General features: G+C 40.7%; 1 protein-coding gene across 21 annotated transcripts in view; it reads left to right on the top strand.

Annotated features, from left to right (window-relative positions):
• The first annotated feature begins 3,645 nt into the window (after positions 1–3,645).
• Positions 3,646–25,092, top strand: part of LOC146553192 (supervillin-like) — a 57,155-nt gene continuing 35,708 nt past the window's right edge. For 14 of the 21 annotated variants that reach the window (XM_085255330.1, XM_085255314.1, XM_085255310.1 and 11 more), the window contains exons 1-7: positions 11,958–12,294; positions 14,859–14,922; positions 15,952–16,043; positions 16,146–16,203; positions 16,296–16,444; positions 18,922–19,753; positions 22,991–23,074. In XM_085255330.1, coding sequence (XP_085111456.1) covers positions 12,234–12,294; positions 14,859–14,922; positions 15,952–16,043; positions 16,146–16,203; positions 16,296–16,444; positions 18,922–19,753; positions 22,991–23,074 — 1,340 coding nt within the window. In that variant the 5' untranslated portion in view covers positions 11,958–12,233. Of the gene's footprint in view, positions 4,152–11,957; positions 12,295–14,858; positions 14,923–15,951; positions 16,044–16,145; positions 16,204–16,295; positions 16,445–18,921; positions 19,754–22,990; positions 23,075–25,092 lie in introns of those variants that run through there. The other 7 variants (XM_085255328.1, XM_085255327.1, XM_085255326.1 and 4 more) reach the window with 3 other exon arrangements.

The raw sequence follows: 25,092 nt of genomic DNA, 5'->3' as shown, positions 1-25,092 counted from the left end.
GTGATGCTGCCATACAGGCTTTGTATACATTGTTTTAGAGCTTGCACATGAGGCATCTGATCTCAGCTGCTGACACTGTCCCGCAATATGGAAAACGAGAGAAAATCAGCACAAGTAACTGGGCTCCTCGAGTGGGTAAGTCATTATTATGGAAATGTTTCATTTTCAAAGAGCTGACTTTTATTCTTTGAGCAATGCTAAGGCAATGGAAAGCAAGCATACGTGTATAAGCACAAATATGCGAGTGTTTTCACACATGTTCACTTGTGTGCTGGCAATTTCAGCCCAATTACCGTGCCAGACTGTCACACTGAGCTCCACTTGCTGGATCAAAGCGTTGGCAAAGACAATACTTGAGCTGAACCTTGTAAAAACCTCCCAGCATGCTCTCTGGGAGACTTGGAGGGCATCCATCCTCTTCAATTTCCTCTGTGTGCCATCTTTTTTTTCTAAGATGAGAGTGAAAAGTCAGATTACTGCTTTCTCTTATATGATACTTTATTGATCCCAATATAGGTAGGCTGTCTTTTCATTACGCTGTGGGTGTTTTTTGTTCATGGGCACAGCGTACAAAGGCACTGCAGCGTTGTTTCTTAAGCTACATGCAGCTTCTGACAGTTACCATATTTGGAGTGCAAGCTAAATTACAAGGATCAGCTGCGACATTAAAAACACTGACAGATGAAAGTGTTTTGACACCAGGAGGGTGACCTCCACTATATTAGCCAGTATAATGGTTACTTACACAGTATAGCTGTATAGTATTTTTTATATACTTTACTCTGGATGTGGCCATAATTAATAAACCAGTAAAAGGTTTTATTTCAGTCCTGTTTCACACTTTCAAGAGTTCCCAGTCTTTAATGGTAAAATGCCATAGTTAGTGTTATTTACAGAAAGCTAATTAAAGTTTAGTTAGCTTTCTCTGGACATTTAAACTGGAATTTTGGACTTTTTTGAGAAAAGGTTTGTCGTGGTCTTACCTTTGTTTCTTACTATGACTCTGAACATTTTCTCTGGTGCTCGTTTTTAACTGAAAGTTGTCTCAAAGACTGAGGTCGTACTTTTCCCAGTGTTGAACTTTCAAAATGGCCGCCTGTAACCTTGATAAGAGCTAGCTCAGGTAAATATATAAAAAAAATTACACCTGCACGCCTTCAGTTAAACGAAACTGTTGATTGTTGTACATTAGGGGCTAATACACTGCTACTTAATTAAATTATAAAGTCTGTACTGCTAGAATAGTGTTTCCTTATATAGTTATATGATGCTAATTCAGTAGCTAAAATATTTTGACTGCTACTGTGCAGTGCTGTCTCTACCTTTATTATTAAGAGCCTAGAAAAACAATAGGTCACTAATATATACTCTATATATACTATATATATATAGTATATATAGAGTATACACACACACACACACACACACATCTAGCTTCTGTGTCTTGTATGGATTGACAGCATGGACAATGAACCTGAATATTGAAGCAAATCTAATTCAGAATGGCTTCAAATAAAGATAATCTGTCTTTTGAAGCGTCCAAAACCTTAATCCAATAGAATGACGTTAAGATGTGCATTTACACTGAATACAGCTGAGATGAAGGATATCTGCAAAGAAGGATGATCTGAAATTTCCCCTGAATGCTGTTCACATTGGATCCAAAGCTACCAGTTTGAGATTACTGCTGTCCAGTCAGGTGATGTACAAACTGTTGGTAAATGCTGGGGATTTGTAATGGTTGTAATTAGAATTCTTTTTGTCTGTAACTCTCACTTAATCACCAAATAATGCAAACAGCAAGGTTATTCCAAATCTTCATACACTTCCCCATTGTATCAAGGAAAGCATCACTTCTCTTTTGTCTTTTTGTGTACTTGGGATTCTTTGAATGAAACAGTCTGGCTTTGTTCTGCAGACCTCCCTGCCATCCATCTCCAGCTGTCCCTCCATCACAGCTGCCTCAGCCTCTGAGTCAGTCCAGTTCTCAGTAAGTTGCCTACATATCTGTCATTACTGTACACCTGTCAAGCCTGCTTGCCTGTGCTGGATGTGGAATAAGTAAGTCCATTAATGCCACAGTGACAGTTGCCCTCATTTTCTGCCACCCTTCAGCCTGTCCACATAAACTTGTATTCCTGACTGTAAACAGGATTTTTCTGCATGCAAAAAGCTTCCCATGAACACAATTGTAATAAAATGATTTCTTAACCAGTTTTTTTAAATTTTAGGGTCATTTTCTCAACTGGAAAATATGTTTTGGTTTACCAAGGCCACAAAATAACAGACAAATGGATAGATTTCTGTTAGGTAAGTGGTCATTGCCTTTATTGAATGCACATTAATCCTACTTGTGTGTGTATCTAACCACAAAGATGCATTTTATATAGGAAAAAAATGAGAGTAAAAGTCATGAATGTGTAGATATACCCAAAACAGATGTGTAAGGCAGCAACATTGTTGACTGAAATTACTGAAGTATATTGATTACGCATCTGACTGTTACTCATAGATAAAACTACATAAATGTGGCAAAAAAAATGACAGAAAAAGGTCAGAACAGAAAAATAACATTTTTCCAATGTGTTGTAAGGAGATAAATTATGAACATAACTACATAAAGTGATTTCTTTATCTTTAATCTTTATTCTGTAAAATGTTTGAATTGGTGACCCGTCCTGCAGTTACAATGCAACACCACAAGATGGAGACAAACAGCAATTAAACACAAAACCGACTGTAACAAGGAGCAAAACCCTAAATTGACCTGCTTCTCTTTCACCACAGTTCCCAAAGACACATATCGGTAGCCACAAGTTAATCACCTGGATGTGCTGATCTTTTTTTATATAGAAAATACAGCGTTAGGACTTATTTAATACAGTTTAATGTCCCTGCTGTTATCAAACATCTTAAAAAGCCCATAATTGCTTTACTGCATTTGCGTTTGTATTTTACTGTTTGATTCACTTTGTTTAAAACATGGCAAGGAGTCCTTGTAGTAGCAGATGAAGTTAAAGTAGTGATATGCATTTGGTTTTTTTTTTGTCTGTTTTGGACATGAAAACTGCAACTTTTTAAACTGTGTCATACATGTGAGCTTTTGTAAACAGTCGGCTCAAGAGTTCCTGTTTTGAGCATCTCACAGCTGTCCTGTGTAAGCAGTTTGACATGGATCATGTTGATAATCTGTCAAATTTATGTGAAATTCTGCACAATGAGGCTGCATATGTAGTGACAGTTGTGCCCCTCAAGCTCCAGAGATGAATTTAAATGTCCTAACATGAAATGCAGCATCATCCCAGCGTTTGATGCAATCCTAGTTTCTTTGAACAAACTGGTCAGGTGGCTGGTTGAAATGAATGCAAGTGAAACAGTGCGCTGTGTATGACCCTGGTGTCATAGAGCAGGCGTTCCTGCGCAGCCTGGATCACGCAGTGCTGCTGGATTGTAGTTGTAACAGCTGATTCGATCCTCCTGCTCCGGGAGCCCGACGCTGCCTGGCTATTTATGGCAGATGCCCCTCAATTGAGGCTGCTCTCTTCAGCCCATACATGGTAGCTGTGGGATAAGGTTACTGCAACAATTTTGGCCCGCACTCCCTAAACTCTTTGGAAGTAGCGCGGTGTCGCCTCTGACCCTCAGTTTAAACTCTATTAGACCGGTGATACAAACCTGATTTGCAGAATGGACATTTCAGGAACCACCTATCTTCACTTTTGGAATAGTTTGAAGAATCACTAACTATAGGAGTATCCAGACACCTAGCCTGTGTACCTTTTCTCAGCTTCACCCCTCTTTTCCCCTCAGTTCTTTTCCCTCTGTCCTTCACCCATCTCCTGCATACCCCACTCCCTCTCCTTCTTTCTCCCTCTCCCTCCTTCCCTTTCTTTGCTTGGCTGTTCCAGGACTGATTTATTTATCTCAGAACCGCAGAGCTAGAGGGAAAGCACCGGGATATATTTGTCAGCTGCTGAGGTTGGACCTGCTTCACGGTAGATGACTTAGGCTCTCTGTTTGGGTTTACCTGCTCACACCTGCACCTCCTGCCTCCTCAGCATCATTGTGTGGCGGTTTGATATCTCTCCTTCCAGGATAGATGGACTTCACCTGTGAACCACTTTTCTCGATTCCTTTTTATTGGAGCTAACGTGAGTTGCAAGTATGATTTTATCTCTGCTGGTTTAATCTTATGTCTGCTATCCTAAATTCTAAGTCAGCACATCACATATAAACAGATTACATGATTGCAAATTCCTTTATTTTTATGAAACGTCAGTCATTTAGCATAAACATATAGAGGGCAACAATGCTTAAAGATACCGGTAACTTTCTGCTTGTTTGATTAAGTAAACTTGGCATTGTGCGCAATCACCAAATGATGCGTCGTCAAATTGGATGTCATTTTTAAAATGCTGAACAGATATTTGTAGGCGAAATGCTTTGTAATAAGACCTCTTTAGCTCAATGACCATCTGTATAATGTTTCTAAGACTTTGATTTGATTATATTTTTAGAGGAATCTTTATTTATAGTTTCAGAGTGGTACAAAACACTCATAGATGACTGTTACTCCTGTAGGTGGTTGTGTTTGCAGGTTCACTGACTTTAACAACAGTCCTATAGTTTAAATGTTCTCTTTATGATTGGAAGACGTCCTTCATTGTCCCTCCTTTTCTGTCATATGCCCATGAATGGAGGCAAACTTTACCTCCAAAACACAAAACTGAACAGTCTTCAGATGGTGTCTAGCTTACATTTTCTTCATAGCCGAGTCTGCTTCTTGTTAGTTTTGCACTTATGTCTCAAGTAACCACATGGGTATTAGCATTCCAAGCCCCAGATTATAGCTGTATGGTGGTATGCAAGTGCAGCTGATCTGATGAGTATGTGCTGGGCCAGTGTGTTGTTCCGGCATCGGCCGGCATCATTTCTCCACAGTTTTGTTTTTATAGCATGTGTGCCTCTGTGAGGGGTGGTGGGGGGAGCATGTGATGCCATACACCAGTTGTTTGGTGCTCTGCACCTGCTGCACTCATCAAAGTGAACAGACAGGTTTACTGGCCGGCCCCAGGCTTGACCCTGTGCCACTGGACTCTGTTCATCCACAAATGAGAATTGAGATTGGCTCAAACCTCCAAGTGTTACGAGCTTATGTGTAGGCATTTACCCAGTTAGCAATACATGCATACATACATACTTTGTTCTGTTTTATTGGATACGTGTTTGATCTACTTTGAAGAACAGCAAGGGTTTATAGTGTGTTTCATCTCTAGAAAACAAATATTCAAATTAGAAGATTGATTTGTTTCTTTCAAGGAAGCAAAAATTTCATGTTTCTAAAAAATTATTTTTCTTTTGAACACTGAGTCAAAATAACACACCAGATAAATATTTGTTAACATGCAGATATTATCCGACAGGACATATATCTGCCGATACACTTGCTCTCTGATGTATCCATCGGTGTGTGAATGGTAGATAGAAAGCAATTCTGCATAAGAAGGGCTCGTGTGATTGGGTAAATGAGACATGCTGTATAAAGCGCTGTGAGTGCTCTGGGAAAGTAGGGAAGTGCTATACAAGAATTGCAGGTTGACTGACTTTAACAACAGATTTCCATGCTTTTAAGCATAACTTCTCATAACTTTATCAAAGGGAAAGGATTTCTCTGGTGTGCATTAATCTTAGCTGTAGTCTAGGCTAATTAGAGCCATTTCTACTTCTTTAAAATCCTTTCATCACTCTTCTGCAGCCTGAATGAGAAACTTTCCTGACCCCTGTCTCCTCAGCTCAGCATGATTTGTGATTGTGCTGTCTGCTGTCCGCACTGTGTTAGGCAGCTATCCATTCTGGGTCTTCTAATAGTCTGGCTTTACTCTAATTGTATGATTAATGTTTAGGTTAAGGGTGATAGAAACCTCTGAAGTTGGCCAATGCATGCAAATTAATAAATTAGTTCTTTAACACAAGATCTCTGTAGATACTCAAGTGCCATGGATAATCTCTGACCGATTTTTAGCATGTGATTATGAGTGAAAAGGGAATTATTGTGCTCCTTTTCAGCTCTGTATTTTTATTCTTGGCCCCTTCTAAAGTAGTTTTGTGTGATTCATAGTTATAAATAATCCTATTTTTATCTCTTATTCGACCCCAGTGCAGTCTCTTGTTTCTTCAACACTCTGAAACAAGCCCTTTCAGCTCCTTTCCCCCTCCATTTAAGCTAACTTTCTTCTGATTGGCTGTCATTTGTAAACATAAAGTTTGTACACCATAGAGCTGGGGACTTCGGTGCCAGAACTGTGTGCCTAAGGTGTCCATATTAAGGATATCCTCTCTTACTGATATCGTGTTCTTGCTTCATAATGTTTTACAACTCATAACTGAGGGTTTGTCGCCTTTGTTTTGGTCATTTTATTGTCTGCAATCACGTTGATTATAGTCAGTCTGAATCTCCAGTAGTGTAACATGGGCTTTAATAAGAGCAGTGGCTAATCATGGAGTCTGTCTCAGCTCAGTTGTCTGCTCTTTATCCAGCAAACAGTAGAGAAGCTGCAGAAATGGATCTGCATTAATGCAAAGTACAAAAGTAACTATGCACTGTATCTAATTGAACTGATGTTTCTCCTTTGTCTGCTCATGAGTTGCCTTAAGCTACCTCGTAATGTTGTATAATGTGAAGACAACGGACAATGTACCCCTAAAGAAAGGATAGCCAAATCATTAAGTAATCATTTCTCGCGTGAAATCGTCCTCCTCCTCTGTTACTGATTCTCTCTCGGTCTCCATCTCTGTTTTGTTTTCCTCCCTCTCTACTGCTCTGAGAGTTGATGAACTCTAGTGTCTCTCCTCTGCATCGACCTCTGTGCTCATCAATATCCATATAAGAGCAGAGTGGGCAGATTTCTGTGTTGAGCGTCAGGCAGAGCTGATGCAACTCAGCAGAGAGGAACACAGATGTGAATCTAAAGAGGGAATGCCAGAGTAAATGTTTAAGGAAGGAGGAAGCATGAAAGTTCCAGCAGTGCTCACTCTGCTTCTCATTTGACCTGTGTGTGCATCTTGTACGTGTGTGTACATGTGTCTACATAAGCACATGTATCTCTATGTGATTTAGTGCACAATAGCTAATCAAAAAGGAAGAAATTCTCCTAATAAAGGCAGGCCAACCTTTATTAGGCAGGCCAACCTTTATTAGGCAGGCCAACTTTGAGCATATTGTCTGCTGCTGCTGGAAGTGCAAAGTAGCATGTAGATATAATCAACATTTTTCTGCAATGAAACAAAAGCTTTTTGCTGTTCTACAGTAAGCACCAGATGTGCTGTAATCTTGTTTTTTTTACTACTCTGGGAAAAGTTCTGGGAAAAGAAAATGACAGAATTAATTTATTCATGTGGACTAAAACAAGATGTGAGTAGTTAGCGGGAGCAGAGATTCATATGCTGTACAGAGTATTAGAGAACCTGAAAAACAATGCTGAGCAAAGTAACCCATCTGCAGTGTGACATCACAACGACGTTGTGAAGAAACATAGAGGAAAAAAAGAGAGCGTCTTAACGTTTAAATTTAAATATCTGCTTTAGAAAAGAGTCACACAGGGACCAAGCTGTGCTTGTGGCCACAAGAGGAGGCTGACTGCTGTTTCTATGTAATTATCTTTTAAATCCAGATTAAAAATAAAATCTTGTGAATAAAAAGTACAGATTTATGAACCATCCATCCATTTTTTTCTCAGGTATTGTTCTTGGGTCACAGGGAAGTTGTAGCCCATTCCAGCTCATATTTGACTAGATGCACCCTGGACATGAAGATAATTTAGTACCAACCATTAACCTAACATATATACTGGTGGACTGTGAGGCAGGGCCAGAGGATTTAATTTAAAAAGAATCAAGTTTGTAACCCTGGATCAGTTTTAGCTGCTGGTTGCTGATAGTTGTTTGTTGTTCATCACTTTTTGGCAAAATTAACTCCAGGGTCAAATCAACCAAAGCAACAGACAGTACACAAGAGAGGTAAGGAAGAGGAGTGGACAGAGACAAATGTCTCATCCCTCAGAGACGAGTGTCAAGGATGAAAGGATAGCAGCAATGGCGAAAGGGAAAGTTTCAATAGTGATAGTGAGACCTGCTACAATGTCTGGTTTGGAGACGGAGGCACAGGCAATATCGGAGCTTGAGAAGGAGAAGAAGGTGGCACAGCTGAAGATAGTAAGAGGGACCAGGAGGGTCAGTGGTAGAAATGAGTATGTCAGAGGGACAGCTCAGGTTCAGTAGTTTGGAGACAAAGTTAGAGAGTGAAGGTTGAGATGGTTTAGACATTGGCAGAGGAGGAAAAGTGGAGACACTAGACAAAAGATGCTGAAGACGGAGCTGCCCGACAGGAGGAAAAGACCAGATTCACGGTTGCAGTGAAGGATGACATGTAGAAGAGGATGCTAAGGGTCAGGTGAGATTGAGGCAGATGATCCACTATGACGACAACAAAATATATAGAGTGTAAAGGAAATTTGGGGAATGATTTCTCTGTTTAGTTAATCAGTGTGTATAATGATTTTTTTATTGTGTCATTATGGTTAATATTTGGAATCATTTAATCATTTTTTTCTTTATAATGTTGACACATAGCAGTTTAAACTCACCAAATGACTTCATGGAAATTATTTTTCTTTAACTCACTAAAGTGGCTGCAGATTGTGATGCAGTGCAGCAGGAATGGTATGCACGGGAATTAAGTGCTTGTTTTTGTGAGTTGAAATATTGTCTTTAACTCGGAATGCAAAAGCACAACGTTGTACTCGACACAAGCCCCCCATAAGTATCATCACAGAAAGTTTTAAGCCCAGTAAAGCTAAGGCTGTCAAAACAGATTCAAACAAACTATCCTATGGTGTTGCTGTCTGTAGGAATACCTCCAAACTTAGCTAAAACTCTTTATATCCAGCTTGGGCTTCTCAGGTCAAGCGTGATTAGCAGAGAGATGCTTTGATGCTGAGTCATGCAGGGATTTGTTAAGTGGTGTTTACATGATGTTCTGGGTGTTGAGTTTTATTGAAGGTTGCATGACAGCGTTTGTACATCCTGTGCTGAAAAGTGATGAAATTGTAGAGCAAAGTTTCACATTGTGTCTTCCACCTAACAGACCGTGAGACCACCAAGTGGTCTGAATGTGCACATCCATCCCTTTAATGTCGCTGACGGCCTGTTAACATCAGAGTTTTGTTGCTATGATTTATTTACAGATAATGTTTTGGCAGGATATCCTAATTTCAAAAGTGAAGTATTTTTTTTAATTTAAAATTTAGATTTGCTGATATTGTGCATTAAGAAAGCTCATTTATTGTACAAATGCACTAAAAATTGTACAAAAATTGCATAAGTGAGATATTTACAGCTGACCTTTTAAATGATATCCTCATATAAAATTAAGGAGACACTTCTTTATTGGGTTACTGTAAATTCTGAATGATAGAAGAGGATTGCAAATCAGATCTTAAACCTGAGCGCTGGTCGTGATGTCTGACACGAGTTCCCATCTTGTCATCAGCTCATCCACCCGTAGTCCATCTTTATTACTTGGAAAGCTTGAAGTATTACATCCCCTGCCACTGTGGTTTACTTCTAAGAAAAGCCTTATGAATGACATCTGGCAGATTTTGAAATGATAAATTTGTATGCAACCAATGAGACAGAGAATGAGTGAAAGAGGATGTCTTGTGTTTGTTGCTACTGGAAGTGGTGGAGAAACCGATAAGACAAAGTGAAATAAAATGAATGCAATAAAGAGTAGAAGAGAGAGAAAGACATGGAGAATGAGAAGGAGTTGTTGGGAATGAGTGGCAGAGACAAGAGGAGTGTGTGAGGCAGATGCACGGATGGCAAATCTGGGGAAGGAAAAGAAGGAATGGCAAGGAAAACAAGATAGAGCAGCGGGGAGAAGGCGTGGAGATGGTCCCTTGATAAACACAGGCAGGCTGCCTGACGGGGTGACCTCTCTCCGAGGCAGCCACTCACAACACATGTTGCCTTATTAGGGGCGTCTACAGGGTGCAGAGGCAGACTGGAGGAGGTGGGGGTAGTTTGTGTGTGAAAGGGTGAGAAAACGCATCACGCAGAGAAGACGAGTGAGTAAGCAAGTGATTCCAAAACTGTGTAACAAGATTTTGTTTTTAAATCAGGTCACCGATCGTTAAAAACAACTTCATCCTCTGTTATCTACAGGAAACACTACAGGCTGCATACATCCTTGCTCCAGGTGCTCTACACATTGTGATTTTAGGGCTTTTTATGCCTCGTACATTGCATCACATATAAGCATTTATTGTCACAAATAGCAGAGAATGATTGAAACTGTGGCCCACAAACAGCTAAGAAATCTCACATGACTAATTCTGAATTTTGAGGTGTTTTTATTTACCTTGTACTTTTAATGTACTTTGAACTATAAATTTTTTAATTGCCATATATAATTTTAGCAGTAAGCTACGCTACCTAATGTATTTGTGATCCAAACTTTCTGCTGAAAACATTACATATACAAGGGCAAAAACAAGAGTGGGAGAAAATGGATGGATGGATATTTCAGAGTTTAAGTTCTTAAAAACAGAGAGCTTTTCATACATTCTCCCAATATATATTTCCATGTGTTATATCACTAAAGGTGGCCAGCTGTTGCACTGCTGGAGGAGATTATGCCATGACTCTCTGAAATCTCACTGTGACCTCCAGGGTGCTGCGTTGTCCTCACTCGTCTCACTGATGTAATGACTGACAGAAGTGGCTTCTGCCATTTCTTCAATAAAACTGCCTCTGCACCAGCACTATGTGATTATCATATATGCCTGACTCGCTGGCATATTTTTAGCAGCAAACAATGAACATGAAGCAGGTGCTGAAGCAAAAAGCAATGATCTTATAGCACAGTTTTGATGGAGTATGATGAGAAGGAAACCAAATTTAAGGCCATTTCTTATGAAAGCCTTACTGACTTCAGGGTGAAACTGATAGCCTTGCAACTAGAGTGAATCATTGCTTTGGGAATACACTGAATTTTATTTTCTTGTAAACTGTAATACTAAACTAAAATACTAATAAATAATAAATACTAAAATGACTAAAAGTTTCACAGCCACACTGCAGGTGATCTGGGTCACTTTGGTATGTGGTACTGAATCTGATACATCTGATGTTTTAGAAAGCGACTGCTGTTTGAACGGTCATGTCGCTTTAAATCCGTCTTTTACGTCACTGACACAAGACAGACACCAATTATCAGCGCCGGAGAAGATTCCTGGCCATCCCGTGTAGATGTTAGTGAAACTGTTGGGAAGACAAAGTTGGAGAAATGTGAACATTTTATGTGTACTGTATAATCTGCAGATTCTGACAGACATTTCCAACTATCCTTTGAAGCACCGCTCCTCTCTAAAACAGCAATAAGGATAATTATTAGGCCATATATAAATAACAAAATAACTCTATAACTTAAAACAGAGCGCGTTGTGTGTGACGTCTTCTTTTGCGCATGCGGGCCGCTTTGAGGGGTCACACAAGAGCGCATTTGCTGTCGCATTTTATTTGTAGTGTGAACAAGCAGACAAAAAATCGGATTTGATCAAAAAATCAGAACTGAGCATTAAGACCTGCAGTGTGAATGTAGCCTAAGAGCCTAATCATAATATTAATGCAGTGTTTGGCTTCAGTTTATAGAAGTTTGATGGCACTTGGCAATGTTGGCTGAAGCATGCCCTTACTATGCCAGTGTTAAGCTACCATCTGACTTCCAGTAGTCCTGGGCCCCACACCACCACCTGCAGTCCTCCTGGCATCCTCCTCCAATCCTGTTCCAGAGTTTTCATCATCAAGGCTAATTTCTGCCTGTAATCTGATTAGGGTTCTGAGCTGCTTTAGCACCCTGCTGTGCTGTCTCTCCCTCTTTCTCTCGGCTCGCTTGCGTGCACGAACACACACCGACATACACACCGGCATTGCACGACTGCCACTCTGTCCAGGCTGTAGCTTGCTTTGTGGCCAGTCACTCTGCTCTGCGTGTCCGTGTGTGTATATATGTGTGTGCGTGCGAGGTCGTGTCACCACCTCCATCCCTCCTTTTCGGCTTGCTGGTAGCAACCTTCATCTTCACTGCTGCCACTCCTGCTGTCCACCACCGTTACCACCACTGTGACCAGAGGGGAGTATAGGCGTAGGCTATCCTTCTGTTCTTCTCCCTAAACATGTTTCGAAACCCATGGATCTCTAGTTACCATGTGAACCATGTGCAGCCCTCTGGCACAGGTAAGGCCTGTTGAAGAGGAAGAGGCTTTAGGAAGACTTTCTTAAACCACTTGAATACCTTTAACTGTCTAGATTAGCTTGGAAGATCCATGCAATTTAGCTCTTAGCTAAGAAAAGTGACAGAGATTGATAGATGAGGTGATTCACCTTGAGACTTCTTATTGGTTGGATCAAACAGTTGTGATATGAGATTTAAACTATGCAAAATTTTTTAAATTAAGATTATGATACTAAAAAGTGTGGTTTAGCTACTCTCATTTAGCACTTTATATTTCAACAGGTAGATGCTCCTGTGGATGCCTTATCTTGTAAATGCACTCTTCATGAAACGCTTTGTAAAAACATCACAAGGTGTATGATGGGAAGACACTGTGTGGAAAGCAAAGCCCTAGTTCACTCAGGGAGTCTATTTTGCACCTCTGAATATTTATAGAAAATCCCTCTCCTCTCCACGCTCACTTTAGGACCGTCAGCAGCCTAAGCCGCTCTCTGGCAGTGCCAGCTTTGATGCTTGTGCTGCTTGTTTTGTTGACAACCTGCAGGCGTTTCCAAGGAAAGACAAGCTGACATCTGTACAAGGGGCTTTCCACCAGAGGAAGTATGTTAGTGAAATCACAGACTGACAGATACATGCAGCTCTACGAATTCCCACAGGCTGTGAAAACGCTGAATGTTTGTGGATTTGAGAACAGATTATGCCAAAGGTTATGGCATTTATTGATCGCACATGTGAAAATACAGAAGTACAGAGTACAGAAGTAGTCATGGACAGCTTTTCAGCAATCTGTGTTTTGTAAACAGAGAAGAGCATAAATTATAAAATGAAGGAGTCTAACAGATTTTGATTTCTCTGAAGTCACCTACATATTACCGAGAAACCCTTAAACTTGATACTTGTCAGGATTTTGCCTTCTCCAGAACCACATCTTTACACATCCACGCTTCCTTCTTACCCTGCAAAACAAAAGTTGCACAGCATTGCCACACAGTCACTCGGGGGCCAAAATAAGATGTTATGGAGGCGTCTGGAGCAGTAATGTGATCGGTCCCCTATACTGGGATACAACTTTACAACAGGCTGCTGTTGCTGTGACATGTGAGCGAGAAGGTCAGATATCAGTTGGGAACTGGATGTGAACTCAGAGTTTTCTTTTTTTGAAGTGAGCTCATTGTGGGGTTGGAAATTTCCTGTGAGAAATGAACCAAGTGTTTAGTTTGAGAAGAGCACAGCAGCAACTCTTGGTCAATCGCTCTATAATATCAACCTATTTTATATCGGTCTTATGTTTTCCCATCAAAATAATCCTGTGAATTATTTCAAAATGTCTTTGTCTGTCTGTTCCCAGCTTGGTAGGTGTTTTGTCCAAAGCTGGTCATGGTTTCGTTTAATATTGATTAAGTTATTTATTGATTGATTTTTGTTTCCTGCATTAAATGTCATTGTTTACTTTAACTTAAATTCTTGTGCCCATGTAAAGAGATTTTCTAATGTTGGTAAAAGGTTGTTGTTTCCTCATAAAAAATTAGATTGTGAATGGGTTGAAGTTTTGATTTTCCTCATCTTTAAATGTCAAAAGAAAAATAATATAAGGCTATATGTCTTGTACTGATTGTTGGATTGGTAGGTGTTATAGTACACTATAAAAAAAAAACTCCACCAAGCAACACTGGTGGATATGTATGTTGTTTGAAGTACTTTGAAATCAAATATGGATAAGGACCGAGCAATTCAGTCGTGGATTTATACAAGTTTCAAACACAAAAACACATATTTAAAGTGCAGCTAGACAGGATTTAACACCTCTGGAAAGTGATCGAAGCAACAAGGCTTTTCCATTCTTTCTTGATTGTCTCTAAGCAGTACAATTATAGCATAGTTATACCATGTATGCTACAACCATGCTACCAGAATTGTATGCTTGTAAATACAATAGAGCAAAGAGTGTGCCATTCTTTTGTTTTATTGTAAAGTTGTAGTTGTTTTTTTACATTTAGATGTAATTTTAAAGTTCAAAATAGCTCAGCTGTTCAGAAGGTTTTAAAAAACTTTCTTTATGATGCATATTGAGCTGTTTCTTGTTCCTTTTCTTAAATTTTGTTTCAGGTTTTGTCTTTGATTAGTGGATAAAGAACTCTGTAATACATTATAGTGAAACATACGGTTTATTTACGGGGCGACCGTGGCTCAGGGGGTTGGGAATCGCATCTGTAACCGGAAGGTCGCCGGTTCGATCCCTGGGCTCTCTGTCCTGGTCGTTGTGTCCTTGGGCAAGACACCTTACCTTGCTTGCCTACTGGTGTTGGCCAGAGGGGCCGATGGTGCGATATGGCAGCCTCGCTTCTGTCAGTCTGCCCCAGGGCAGCTGTGGCTACAACCGTAGCTGCGTCCACCAGTGTGTGAATGAATAGTAGCATTGTAAAGTGCTTTGGGTGCCTTGAAAAGCGCTATATAAATCCAATCCATTATTGTTATTTTGATACAGATGCTTCGGTACTTGCAATGCCAACATATATATGTATATATTTATTATTCAAGTTTAACTGTGTCTTGTTTCTCTTCTCAGGATTTGGATCTAAAGCGTCTACCAAACTTTGTACCTCCACCTCGCTGCCAACAGACACCTTAAGGTCAGTAAAGAATAAACTCTCTTTATGTGAAATCACGATGGGATACCAATATTAAAACAATTTAAAAATGGGTTTATAGCAGGTGGATTTATTTATATAGCTACCTATAATGTAAACTAAAAGTAAATGATATGCAGCATTTACTGTTATTTTATGTTTTGTTATCTAGGGACGCATTGAACCGATCTATATGATTTACTTACTCGAGTGCTTTAGCTTATCATGCTTAGTAACCATTAAAAGCTGAGATGCCTGGACCAGCTTATGCTAAGAAACCTTTTAGTTCACATGGAATTAGAGCTATAATACCTCCTTCAGGACCACACTGCACCAAGCTCCGTTTTGCATTAGTTTACAGGACAGCGTTAGTGCTCTGGGGCTACAAGCTAAATAGCTTCACTTCTATATAAATTATAAGACAAAATTAAAGGTATCTGGTCCTAAAAATGAAGAGTAGCACCCTAAAATCTTATTTAAAAGATGACAAGAGCAGCTCAATGAGATTTAATTCTGGATATGTAAGCATGAACAATGTAGTTCAGTTTTAGCTTTATGTTTACTCTTACATCATGTTAGCTCAGCATCACTTCCAGAACTTTAACGCACACAACTGATGTTAAGATTTATGTTTAAGTGATGAATAAAATAGTTGGAGAAGCTACTGGATACAAAAGAAGGGTGAGATTAATTATCCTGGCTTGTGTGATCTGTTCATGCTGCCAAATAAAATCATTAAGAGAAGACCTTAATTGGCGGTTTCTAATTAAGGAATTGATGACCTCTTTCTTAAGTTGGATCTTAATAGAAGCTACACCAGCTGAGCTTCAGCGTTACAGCTTTTACCTCTTTAGGACAGGTCAGCTGAGGAAGAGTTGTTGTGAGGGCTAAAGAGGAATTTAGTTGGCTATCTGAGGTTTAGAGCATCATTAGTTTTCTTTGGGTTGACTTTAGACTTCCTGATTAAAAGAATAGAAGTTTATTGCATCATAAGTTTCATATTGGTTTGTGTCTTCTTCTCTTCTTTTTCAGTTTTCAGAGTGATTTCTCCTTGAATGACAAGACTGCTTTGGTCAAGAGTGTTTCAGATACAGATGCCAAACTTCTGGTTGTCCTCCCCAAAGGTGGGCTTCACTTCTAAACACTTACAAAAAATAACACAGAATAAATTCATGTTTAGTTAGTCATGCCATTTCTTTAACTCAAATTTCTGGTCCTACTTTTAGTTTCAGAGTTGAAGAAATATTTTGAGGGAGCGGTCAGAAAGGATTTGGGAATGAACAGGTATTTTCAAGAACGACAACGTATTTTGATGTAAACATGTCAAAGATTTCCTTCACTTCTAACCTGCACCTGCTGTATGTTGTCTCCAACAGGAAGGAGAGGATAGCCCGGCGCCTGGAGGGCATTGAAAGTGATGCACCACCTGCACTGGTGCCTGGTGGATTGGTCGCCAACAGGATGCTTGAGGAGGATCCCCCACGATACACCCGTGCCTCAGACCCCTGTGAGCCTTGCGTGATGGGTAAGCATGGGATGATGCATTGCTGGACTGTGCTGCTTTAATTGGACTACTGAAATATGTCTCAACAATTGAAGAGGACCTCATTTCTAACTCTATATATGCTTTAATAGACTCTGTTAGAGTAGGTTGGCATAGTTGGGTTTTTGTGCAGACCCACAGCTCATTGTCTGTCTGAAACAAGGGGAAACCTCCCTCTTTAAGACATCCTATCCTCAGATTAACAGATTTTTTTATGCAAGGTGCATCAGCATGCACAGATCAGATGGAAAGTACAGGAAGTCAGCCTCAGGAACAACATAGGGAATCCTGTCAGCTTTTAAAATACAAAAACTCAACATGACACTTCTGAAACAATTTGGAGCTTTTGAAATAATGGAATGAAACCACATTGGAGATGCAATGTCAGTGTGTGTATTCCCAGAATTGGTGTTATCTCAACATACCTTTGAGCAATCAAGCACCCCTGAAACTGCTTGTAATTGCATGTTGCCACAGTTTGCAAGATGGGAAGTAAAAAAGTGATACGAATGTCTGAGAATGTTCTGTTTCACCACATCAGAAAAATGTCACCCTTGTGTAAACTGCATCTGTGTTTTTTACAAAATGTATTTTGTACAATCATGTGAAAAGGAACGTTTTCTCAGGACTACACAATCACTCTATGATTCAGCAGTAGTAGTTTTCTGTATGACTTTATCAGTCTCTCACATAACTGTCGAGGAGTTTTGGCCAACTGCTCTTTACAGCATTGATTCAGCTCATTGAGGTTTGTGGGCATCTGTTTATGGACAGCTCTCTTGAGGTCCCACCAAAGCATTTCAATCAGGTTGAGGTCTGGACTTTGACTGGGCCGCCGTAACACCTTGACCATTTTTGTTTTCAGCTACTCTAAGCTGTTGTAGATTTACTTCTGTGCTTGGGATCATTGTCCTGTTCCATGACACAATTTTGGCCAAGCTTTAGCTGTCAGACTAATGGGCTCTTTGACGCTACAATACATTGGTAAACTTTTGGTGAACTGAATTATGGTCGACTGCCCAGACCCTGTAGCAAAACAAACCCAAATCATCAACCCTCAACCATCCTGTTTGACAGTTGGTCGGAAGTGTTTATTTTGTTATACATCTCTTGTTTTTCTTCAAACATGGTGCTGCACGTTCTGGCCAAACTTCGCTTTGGTCTTGTCCGTCCAAAGAGCATTGTTCCAGAAGTCTTGTGGTTTGTTCAGATGCAGCATAACAAACTTATGCCATGCTCATGTTCTTCTTAGAGAAATTGGGCTTTCTCCTGGCAGTGCTTCCAAATAAGCCATACCATGCTAACTGAGGCCTGTAGACTTTAAGATGAAAGCTGGAAAGAAAGCTGGAAAACCTGTCAAAATACAGGTAAACGTCCAAAATGTATGCCATCCTTCCCAAAAAGTTGAATCTGTTTATCTGGAGGTCGCGTTTTCAGTGGGAGAAACGTTTCATCACTCATCCAAGTGACTTCTTCAGTCTCAGCTGCCTGCTAGTTTCCCCAACCTTATAAAGCACAATTGCACAATGACTGGAAGTAGCCCACTGAATGAACAATGGGCTGTGAGGTCAGTTCCTTGATCATTAATATGCAAATTCTCATGACCATTGATCAACAACCACTGATCAAAGCCTGCGGATCAATGGCCATGAGTATTTCACAGAGAGTTGGGGAATGGCGGCAATCACAGCAAGATGGTGACAGATGTACCCTTAGGCCCCCTCCTCGATTCAGCGATGGTCTTTCCCTTTTTACATAATTAGCCTCCTTGACTCCCCGCTCAAACCTGTAGACTGCGGAGTCCTGACCTGAGGAGTTAGCTCTTCTGTGTTGTGCCATCCGTTTCACCAGAGGTTGTTTGGTTTCCCCGATGTATAAGTCCTGGCAATCCTCTTGGCACTTAACAGCGTACACTACATTACTCTGTTTGTCGGGGGACCCGATCCTTGGGGCAGACCAATTTTTGGCGCCGCGTGTTTTAGGGTTTAAAAGCCACGGAGATGCGGTGTTTACAAAAAATGCGTCTCAACTGTTCCAATACTCCTGAGACATATGGGATCACTAAGGGTTTTCGCTTATCCTTCACATTTTCCAAAGCCATTCAGCAGACTGGATTGGGGTCTTTGCCAGGATGATTCTGGCCTGGGATTATGTCATTGTGTTATCACACTCAGTTAATAAAATGCATTTGATTAGCAGCACCTGGCATCTACTTTTCCCCTTAATTCTTAAAGAAGTGTTAGGGATATGCTAGTTTTTCACAGGCCTGCATTGAGTTCTGTGAAGAATGTTCTTTTTCACATGAATCTAAACTTGATCTCTTGAGCATTGTTCTGCTGTAAGTGTGACTCAACTTCAACATTTTCAGTTTACAAACGTGTGACATGATTTTGGTATAATTTTTAGTTCTCCAGGGTTATTGCTGATAATTAATGAAGTATTTTTACTATTTACCACAGTGAAACGCTACAGCCGAGAGGAGACGGTGGCTCCACAGAAGCAGGTGTCATCTCCTGACAGGTCACCTCAGGTCAAAGGTGGTGCTGGCAGCAGCCGCCCAGAGCCAGTGTTGGTTTATGTTGACCCAGTAACACTATCCACCTCTTCTACACCCACATCTGGCCCCACAGAATCCACAAACCTCAGTTCTAAGGCTGAGCGCATCGCCCGCTACAAAGCTGAGCGCCGGCGCCAGCTCTCAGAGCGTTATGGCATCCTCCTGGATCAGGAAGCGGACAGCGATTATATACCACGCTACCGTTCCAGGCGTGATCCAGACTCCGCTGACAGACAAACTACTGCCAGGCGAGACAGGGACAGACCAGAAGTAGAGACAGAAGGACGCGACCCTAGGGTGCCGTACCGCTCTGGAGTGGGCAGGGTTTCCATGAGGACTCACCCAGATCCTGCGCCTGTTAGCACATCAAGCTCCTCCGAGTCAAACCAAGCCCCTCCCCCCTCTCAAGAAAGACCAAGCCGATTTTCAGAACGGGAAAGAGTGATGAATATGGAGAACTATCGGCGTGGTGGAGCTCAGGAGCGCTCAGTCTCTTCTAGAACAAGGACTCAGGAACAGCATCCAGCCCAGCCCCAACAACAACAGCAACCCCACCAGCAAGATGCTGCCCAGCAGGAGCCAAGTCCAGCCACCACCCGGGACTACAGCATTGCAGCAGTGCCCAGCTCCCCTCGCACTGCCCGCCGGGCATCCCTGCCCTCCACTCGCTACGGCATCTCACCTGGGGATTTATTCATTGAGCAGCAGGCCCAGAGCATCCTAAACAGGCAGGGGTAAGATGACAAAATAAAACAAATTGCATGCAGTCAGGTTAAACTTTGTTATCTTTTACACTAATACCAAAATACAGCACAAGTATATGTTACAGTTTTTCTCGATTGCTAAAACACATTTCTTGAAACTACGCCTCATATCCTCACAACAGTAAACACAAATCCATAACATCTCACTCAATTTCCGAAACATCCTATTTCCAGGTCAAAATGAAGCTCTACACCCAAAACTATTCACTCCTGCTGAAAAACCAAACTTTGCCCTCAGACATCAAACACAAGCCCTCAAAAACACACACACTACAACAGAGTTTTGCACACTGGTACAATTAATTCAAAACAATAGTTCCAAAACAAATAGGTTGCTTATGGTTCTCCCCTTCAAAACCCTTGTCACATGATAAACACTAAAGACGCAACCAATGTATGTACAGTGGCACATTGTCATTCATGTACTATACAGTACAACACACACCAGAAACATTATCCCACCTCAGCATCTTGTCTTTGGTCTGGGTCAGGCCAGAGAATCTCATCCACATCACAGGCTATATTGGCCCCAGCCAGGCAGCGGGGGTAAAATCCTCTTGCATGCCTGATCCACCCCTGGCATGCATCTACTGATGTCTAGGCAGGCCTCTTCCATGGCCTGAAGGAGGTGAACACGGACATAAGGTTCTCGGCCATACACTTTCCACCGCCATGCCGAAAATAACTCCTCTATCGGGTTTATAAAGGGAGAGTATGCAGGCAGAAAGATATTAGAAAACCTTGGGTTATTGGTAAACCAGTCACGAACCAGAGCAGCGCGATGGAAGCTGACGTTATCCCAAACAACAACGTAGTGAGGCTGCTCTGGCTGTGCTGGTTCCCTGTAGTCCAGCTGGAACATATGTTGTCTTAAACCATCAAGAAAAGCAAGGAGAAGCATAGGGTCCTAGTACGCCATGGCGGTGGAGTACCCCTCGTTGGCTGATGGCTGCGCACATAGTGACATTCCCCCCACGCTGACCAGGGACATTTACAATAGCCCGATGGCCAATTATGTTCCTCCCCCTTTTCCTTCTTTTGGTCAGGTTAAAACCTGCCTCATCCACAAAGATTATTTCATGGGGAACAGGCCGTCCTTCAATCTCAAAGATTCTCTGCAAAACACATAACACAGTAGAGTCAATCGGTACCCTGAACCACAGTTCAAGAGTGCTGAAATGGCAGCATAAACTGCCATGCTGTGATGGTACACAATACTTTATACAGTATCAAAACTCATACCTGAACATATTCCACACGTTGGTTTTTCACTCTGTCAGAGTTTCGTTCGAAAGGGACTCGGTATGCCTGTTTCATCCGGAATTGATTCTTTCGGTCAATTGTGGAGAGGCTGATGGCATTTATGCCTCGAAAAAGATGATCATCCTCAATCACTCTCCTTTGAATCTCTTGCAGGCGGATTACATTATTTGCAATTACCTTGTTTACAAGTTCCCTCTCTTGCTCCTCCGACAAAAGCCTTAACCTGCCTCCACCAGGTGGTCGTCTCTGTGTCCTACAAAAATAGAAGCACTCATTACTGTAACTGTCACACATTCATTTTACAGGCAAATAATGGAAACATACTGAAACTCAAGACACATAAGTTCAGTAACTTAAACGTTACTGTACAAAGCAGTCTTACTGCAAGTACACCTACCTGTTTTCCTCCCTGAAGGTTCTGATGATGGAGGCAACAGTGAAGCGACTCAAATTTGGTTGTACTCGTTGCCCAGCCTCCCTCATAGTCATCCCATGGACAAGGACATGGTCAACTAAAGTGGCTCGAATTTCATCCGAGACTGACTGTCTTCTTGCCCTTGCTCTTCCCCTTCCTTGTCGCCGTCGTTCTCCACCTCCTTCACCACGTCCTCTTTCTCCACCACGTCCTCTTCCTTTGCATCTCTTTGGATCCATTGTTTCAAACCTGAATGAGCTGACTTTGGCCCTTTTATCTATCTATCGCAGGTTCTGATTGGTGTGTGCTAAATTTTGACTCCTAGTGTTTCCACCTGGTTAATTGTGTGCTAATTGAGCTCAAGCTATGCTGACTTAAGTTAACATTATTGCATGCTAGTGCTTTCTAAATGACTACATGGTGTAAGCACTGTAAAATGTAGGGATTTGTGTGTAGAGTTTTGCAGTAACAGTTCACCAAATTTGAGTCATGTGTCAAAGCAGGGAATAGTGTTTATAGTTCAGGGAAATGGGTGAGCTTTTTGAACAGTAGTGTTACGGTTTTGAAATTTTAGTTTAGAGGCCTGGTTATAGTGTTTAAGCAATCGAGAAAAACTGTAATATAACTCCAAAAAATTAGATTAGAATAATAAAATACTGCATAAATACTAACACCCCACATAAATTATTGTTAGCTAAACTTCTGTTATTGTATTCCTACTTTAGCATAACATTATTGATTCTCCTATTTTGTTGTGTGGTTTTACTCCATGCACCTGCAAATACTTTAAGATTTTACTGCTGTCAGTAGTGCATCAGTGATCATACCATAACATTTCTGATGCTTCTCTTTCAGTTAATATTTCTTAATAATCCTTTTCATATGCTAATTTTTAATTACTTTTTCATCATTACAAATTCAAATTATTATAAAATATTTATTTGCAATCTTGTTAGAATTTGGTGTTTGTAAAAAAAAGCTTGAAAGAAGTATTTTATCTTTTCAAAATCTATAATCTGGAGTTTGTGGCTCCCATTATCTGCTGAGCTTCTTAGCTTGTGGCTTTTACCACTGTGTCAGTGCTAGGATCTTTCTGGACTGTGGGCCCAGCTCAGTCACACTTGGCCTGCTCCAGTTTCACATAGAAAGAGGCTCTGTGGAGCTCATCAAGGAAAGGTTGTACGTGAGAGGGATGATTACAGGGCTGGATTTTGCTTGCCTTTAGAGGCGAACCTCACTTAACAGCAGCCTGGTTCATTAAGCAAAGAGTTTGTCAGTTTCTATTATAAACCTGAAGACGCCACCACAAAAGGAACGAGACGCTTAATGGATGTGAACGAATTCAGGGTGATGACACTGTGGCAAATCTTATATGAAGCCTATAAATAATGTTCTTACTTATTAAACTTGACTCTTGTTGTAGTTGTAGTTGTCGCACAGTCCAGCTGCTTAGTGCACATTTGGTCTCTAAGAACTTGAGCAGAAGTTTCTCTCAGGGTTTGATACTGATGCATGAAATCATCCTGTAGCCTGGCCGCCCTGTCAAAGAGCGACTGGTCTCTCAACACAGACTCAGAGAGTGATGCTCAGACAGACTTCACCTGGCCCTCAAGGTACAGTCCACTTGGGATGCCGTTAGCGTCAAACCCCACCAATTGCCCACTGTCCACTGGGTACATATGGTTTTATAACACAGCACTGAGGCACTAAATAAAGTCCAGGTTATGATTGCTCATGTGATATTTTCAGGTAAAAACCAGGCTGTGCTTTTCTTTTAATGCAGTCCTTTTCTGGGAATAATGGTGTGCAGAAGGAGTTTGAAATGTCTTAAGTGCAATTTTCCTAAAAGCCTTGAATAAAGCCTTGAACAATTTTGAAACCTGCTTACTTATATAATATAATACTCCTGACAATACTGTGACAAGTAAATGTAATAACATAATAAACTTGAAAGAAAAATGTTTCCAGTGGACAGTCAGCTAAATCTTTTCCATACATCAAAAGCATAACTATTCACAATTATTTTTAATTCATTAATAATTCCCACTATAATTGACATCATAGTCTCTCATTTAACAGTTGTTTGGTGTTCTGAGGGTTTTTCCTTTTTCAACTGACAAACTTTAATTTCTAACATTTTTTAATTCAAAGATTTACCTAAAACCGCATCTCACACGATCAGTTTGAAATTTTCAGTTTGAAATAGGCACTAGATTTTGGCGAGCAGTTGATAAGTGTTAGTGAAACGGAGTTGATGGGGTGACAACATTTGAAAGCTCCAGACCCTGACCTGAGTCGGCCGCAGACCTACTGACTTGGCACTTGTCAGCAAGGCTGTACTCACATGCCCCCTCCTCAGGTTCTGGCCTGTTAGCATCTATGAAACTATATCTCAGTCTTACACTGAATCACTTACTTATAATGTTGTGGAATAAGGAGCTTACATTAATGATTTTAAAATGTTCTAAAATGGTTTTGTGAGGTAAACTGGTAGAAAACTGAAGTTTTATCTGAGTTTTGCTGTTAAAAAAGTGTGAAGACTTTGGCTATATGTGGATTTCTGGAGAGGACAGTGGCATAGATAAGAAATACAGCCAGTTTGCAAATAGCTGGTGAAATGATGAACACTAAAATTCTCAAATGAACACTCGAATGAATAAGTGAAATTAACAAGGTGTGGTATGACTTAGTCAGACCTTTCACCAGACTATTATGCATCACAGCACATCACAGCAACATCAAAAATAATGGTGCTTATTTGTAAAGTTTATTGGTTCTTTTAGGGCGCTTATTTTAATCACTTTTTCTTGAATGCACCCAAATGACTGTGACTTCTGTTTGTCCTTGTCAGCTGCTTATTCTAGCTGGTATTAGAGTACAAGAAGGACTCTTTTAGGTCTTTCATGCCATGTCAGATAAAGCAGAGGCACATCAATTATGTGTGGCTTAGTGGTGTACAATGAGATTAGTGCAACCTTTAGCTACCAAGGGTTATAAAGTTGTAGATAAAAATAGTTTGACTGACTTTTTTGGCATCGGAGAGAGAGAGGGACACTTGGATTCAAATTTAAACCTAGGACATGCTATACCTGAGAGCTGGAATTGGTCTTGTGATAGCCTCATGTTTGTGTTCTTTATGTCTGACATTGTCTAGTTGGAATTAATGGAATTGAAATTAGGTTTTGATGGGGTTTTTTCTTCAGACAATACAACGGTTGTCAGTTTATGTAATTATTTACCAAACTTTGTGTAAGGCAGATTTACTGGATGTGATTAAATAGTGCAGAATTTGGCAAGTATCCCCTTTGCACCTTTATATTGCACTGTTTCTGATTCAGATTTGTAATTTCACCATATATTACAAACTTACACAGATAGAATTTTCTGTCAGTCTGACACAGCCTTTTTGATGTTAGATGTCCAGCTATGACCTTAAGGCCAAAGTGTATCAAGCCGGCCGCATGACCAGGAACAAGTTTATTTTATAGTTGACACTTTTGCATTCCTTGGGTCAGACTGTCAACACAAAGTGCCATCGTGTGGCAGATTTGGAAACATGCAGCTTCCCAAAAATTTAAATAAAGTTGAAGAGTTGCCAATTTTGATGGTGAAAGTGAAGGCGATCATCGCA

This window comes from Mchenga conophoros, linkage group LG18 (genome assembly GCF_057382185.1).
Source record: "Mchenga conophoros isolate Kocher_MC1m ecotype Shallow Benthic linkage group LG18, M_conophoros_male_GT1.1, whole genome shotgun sequence".
Lineage (NCBI taxonomy): Eukaryota > Metazoa > Chordata > Actinopteri > Cichliformes > Cichlidae > Mchenga > Mchenga conophoros.
This window is presented reverse-complemented; position numbering and strand designations above follow the sequence as displayed.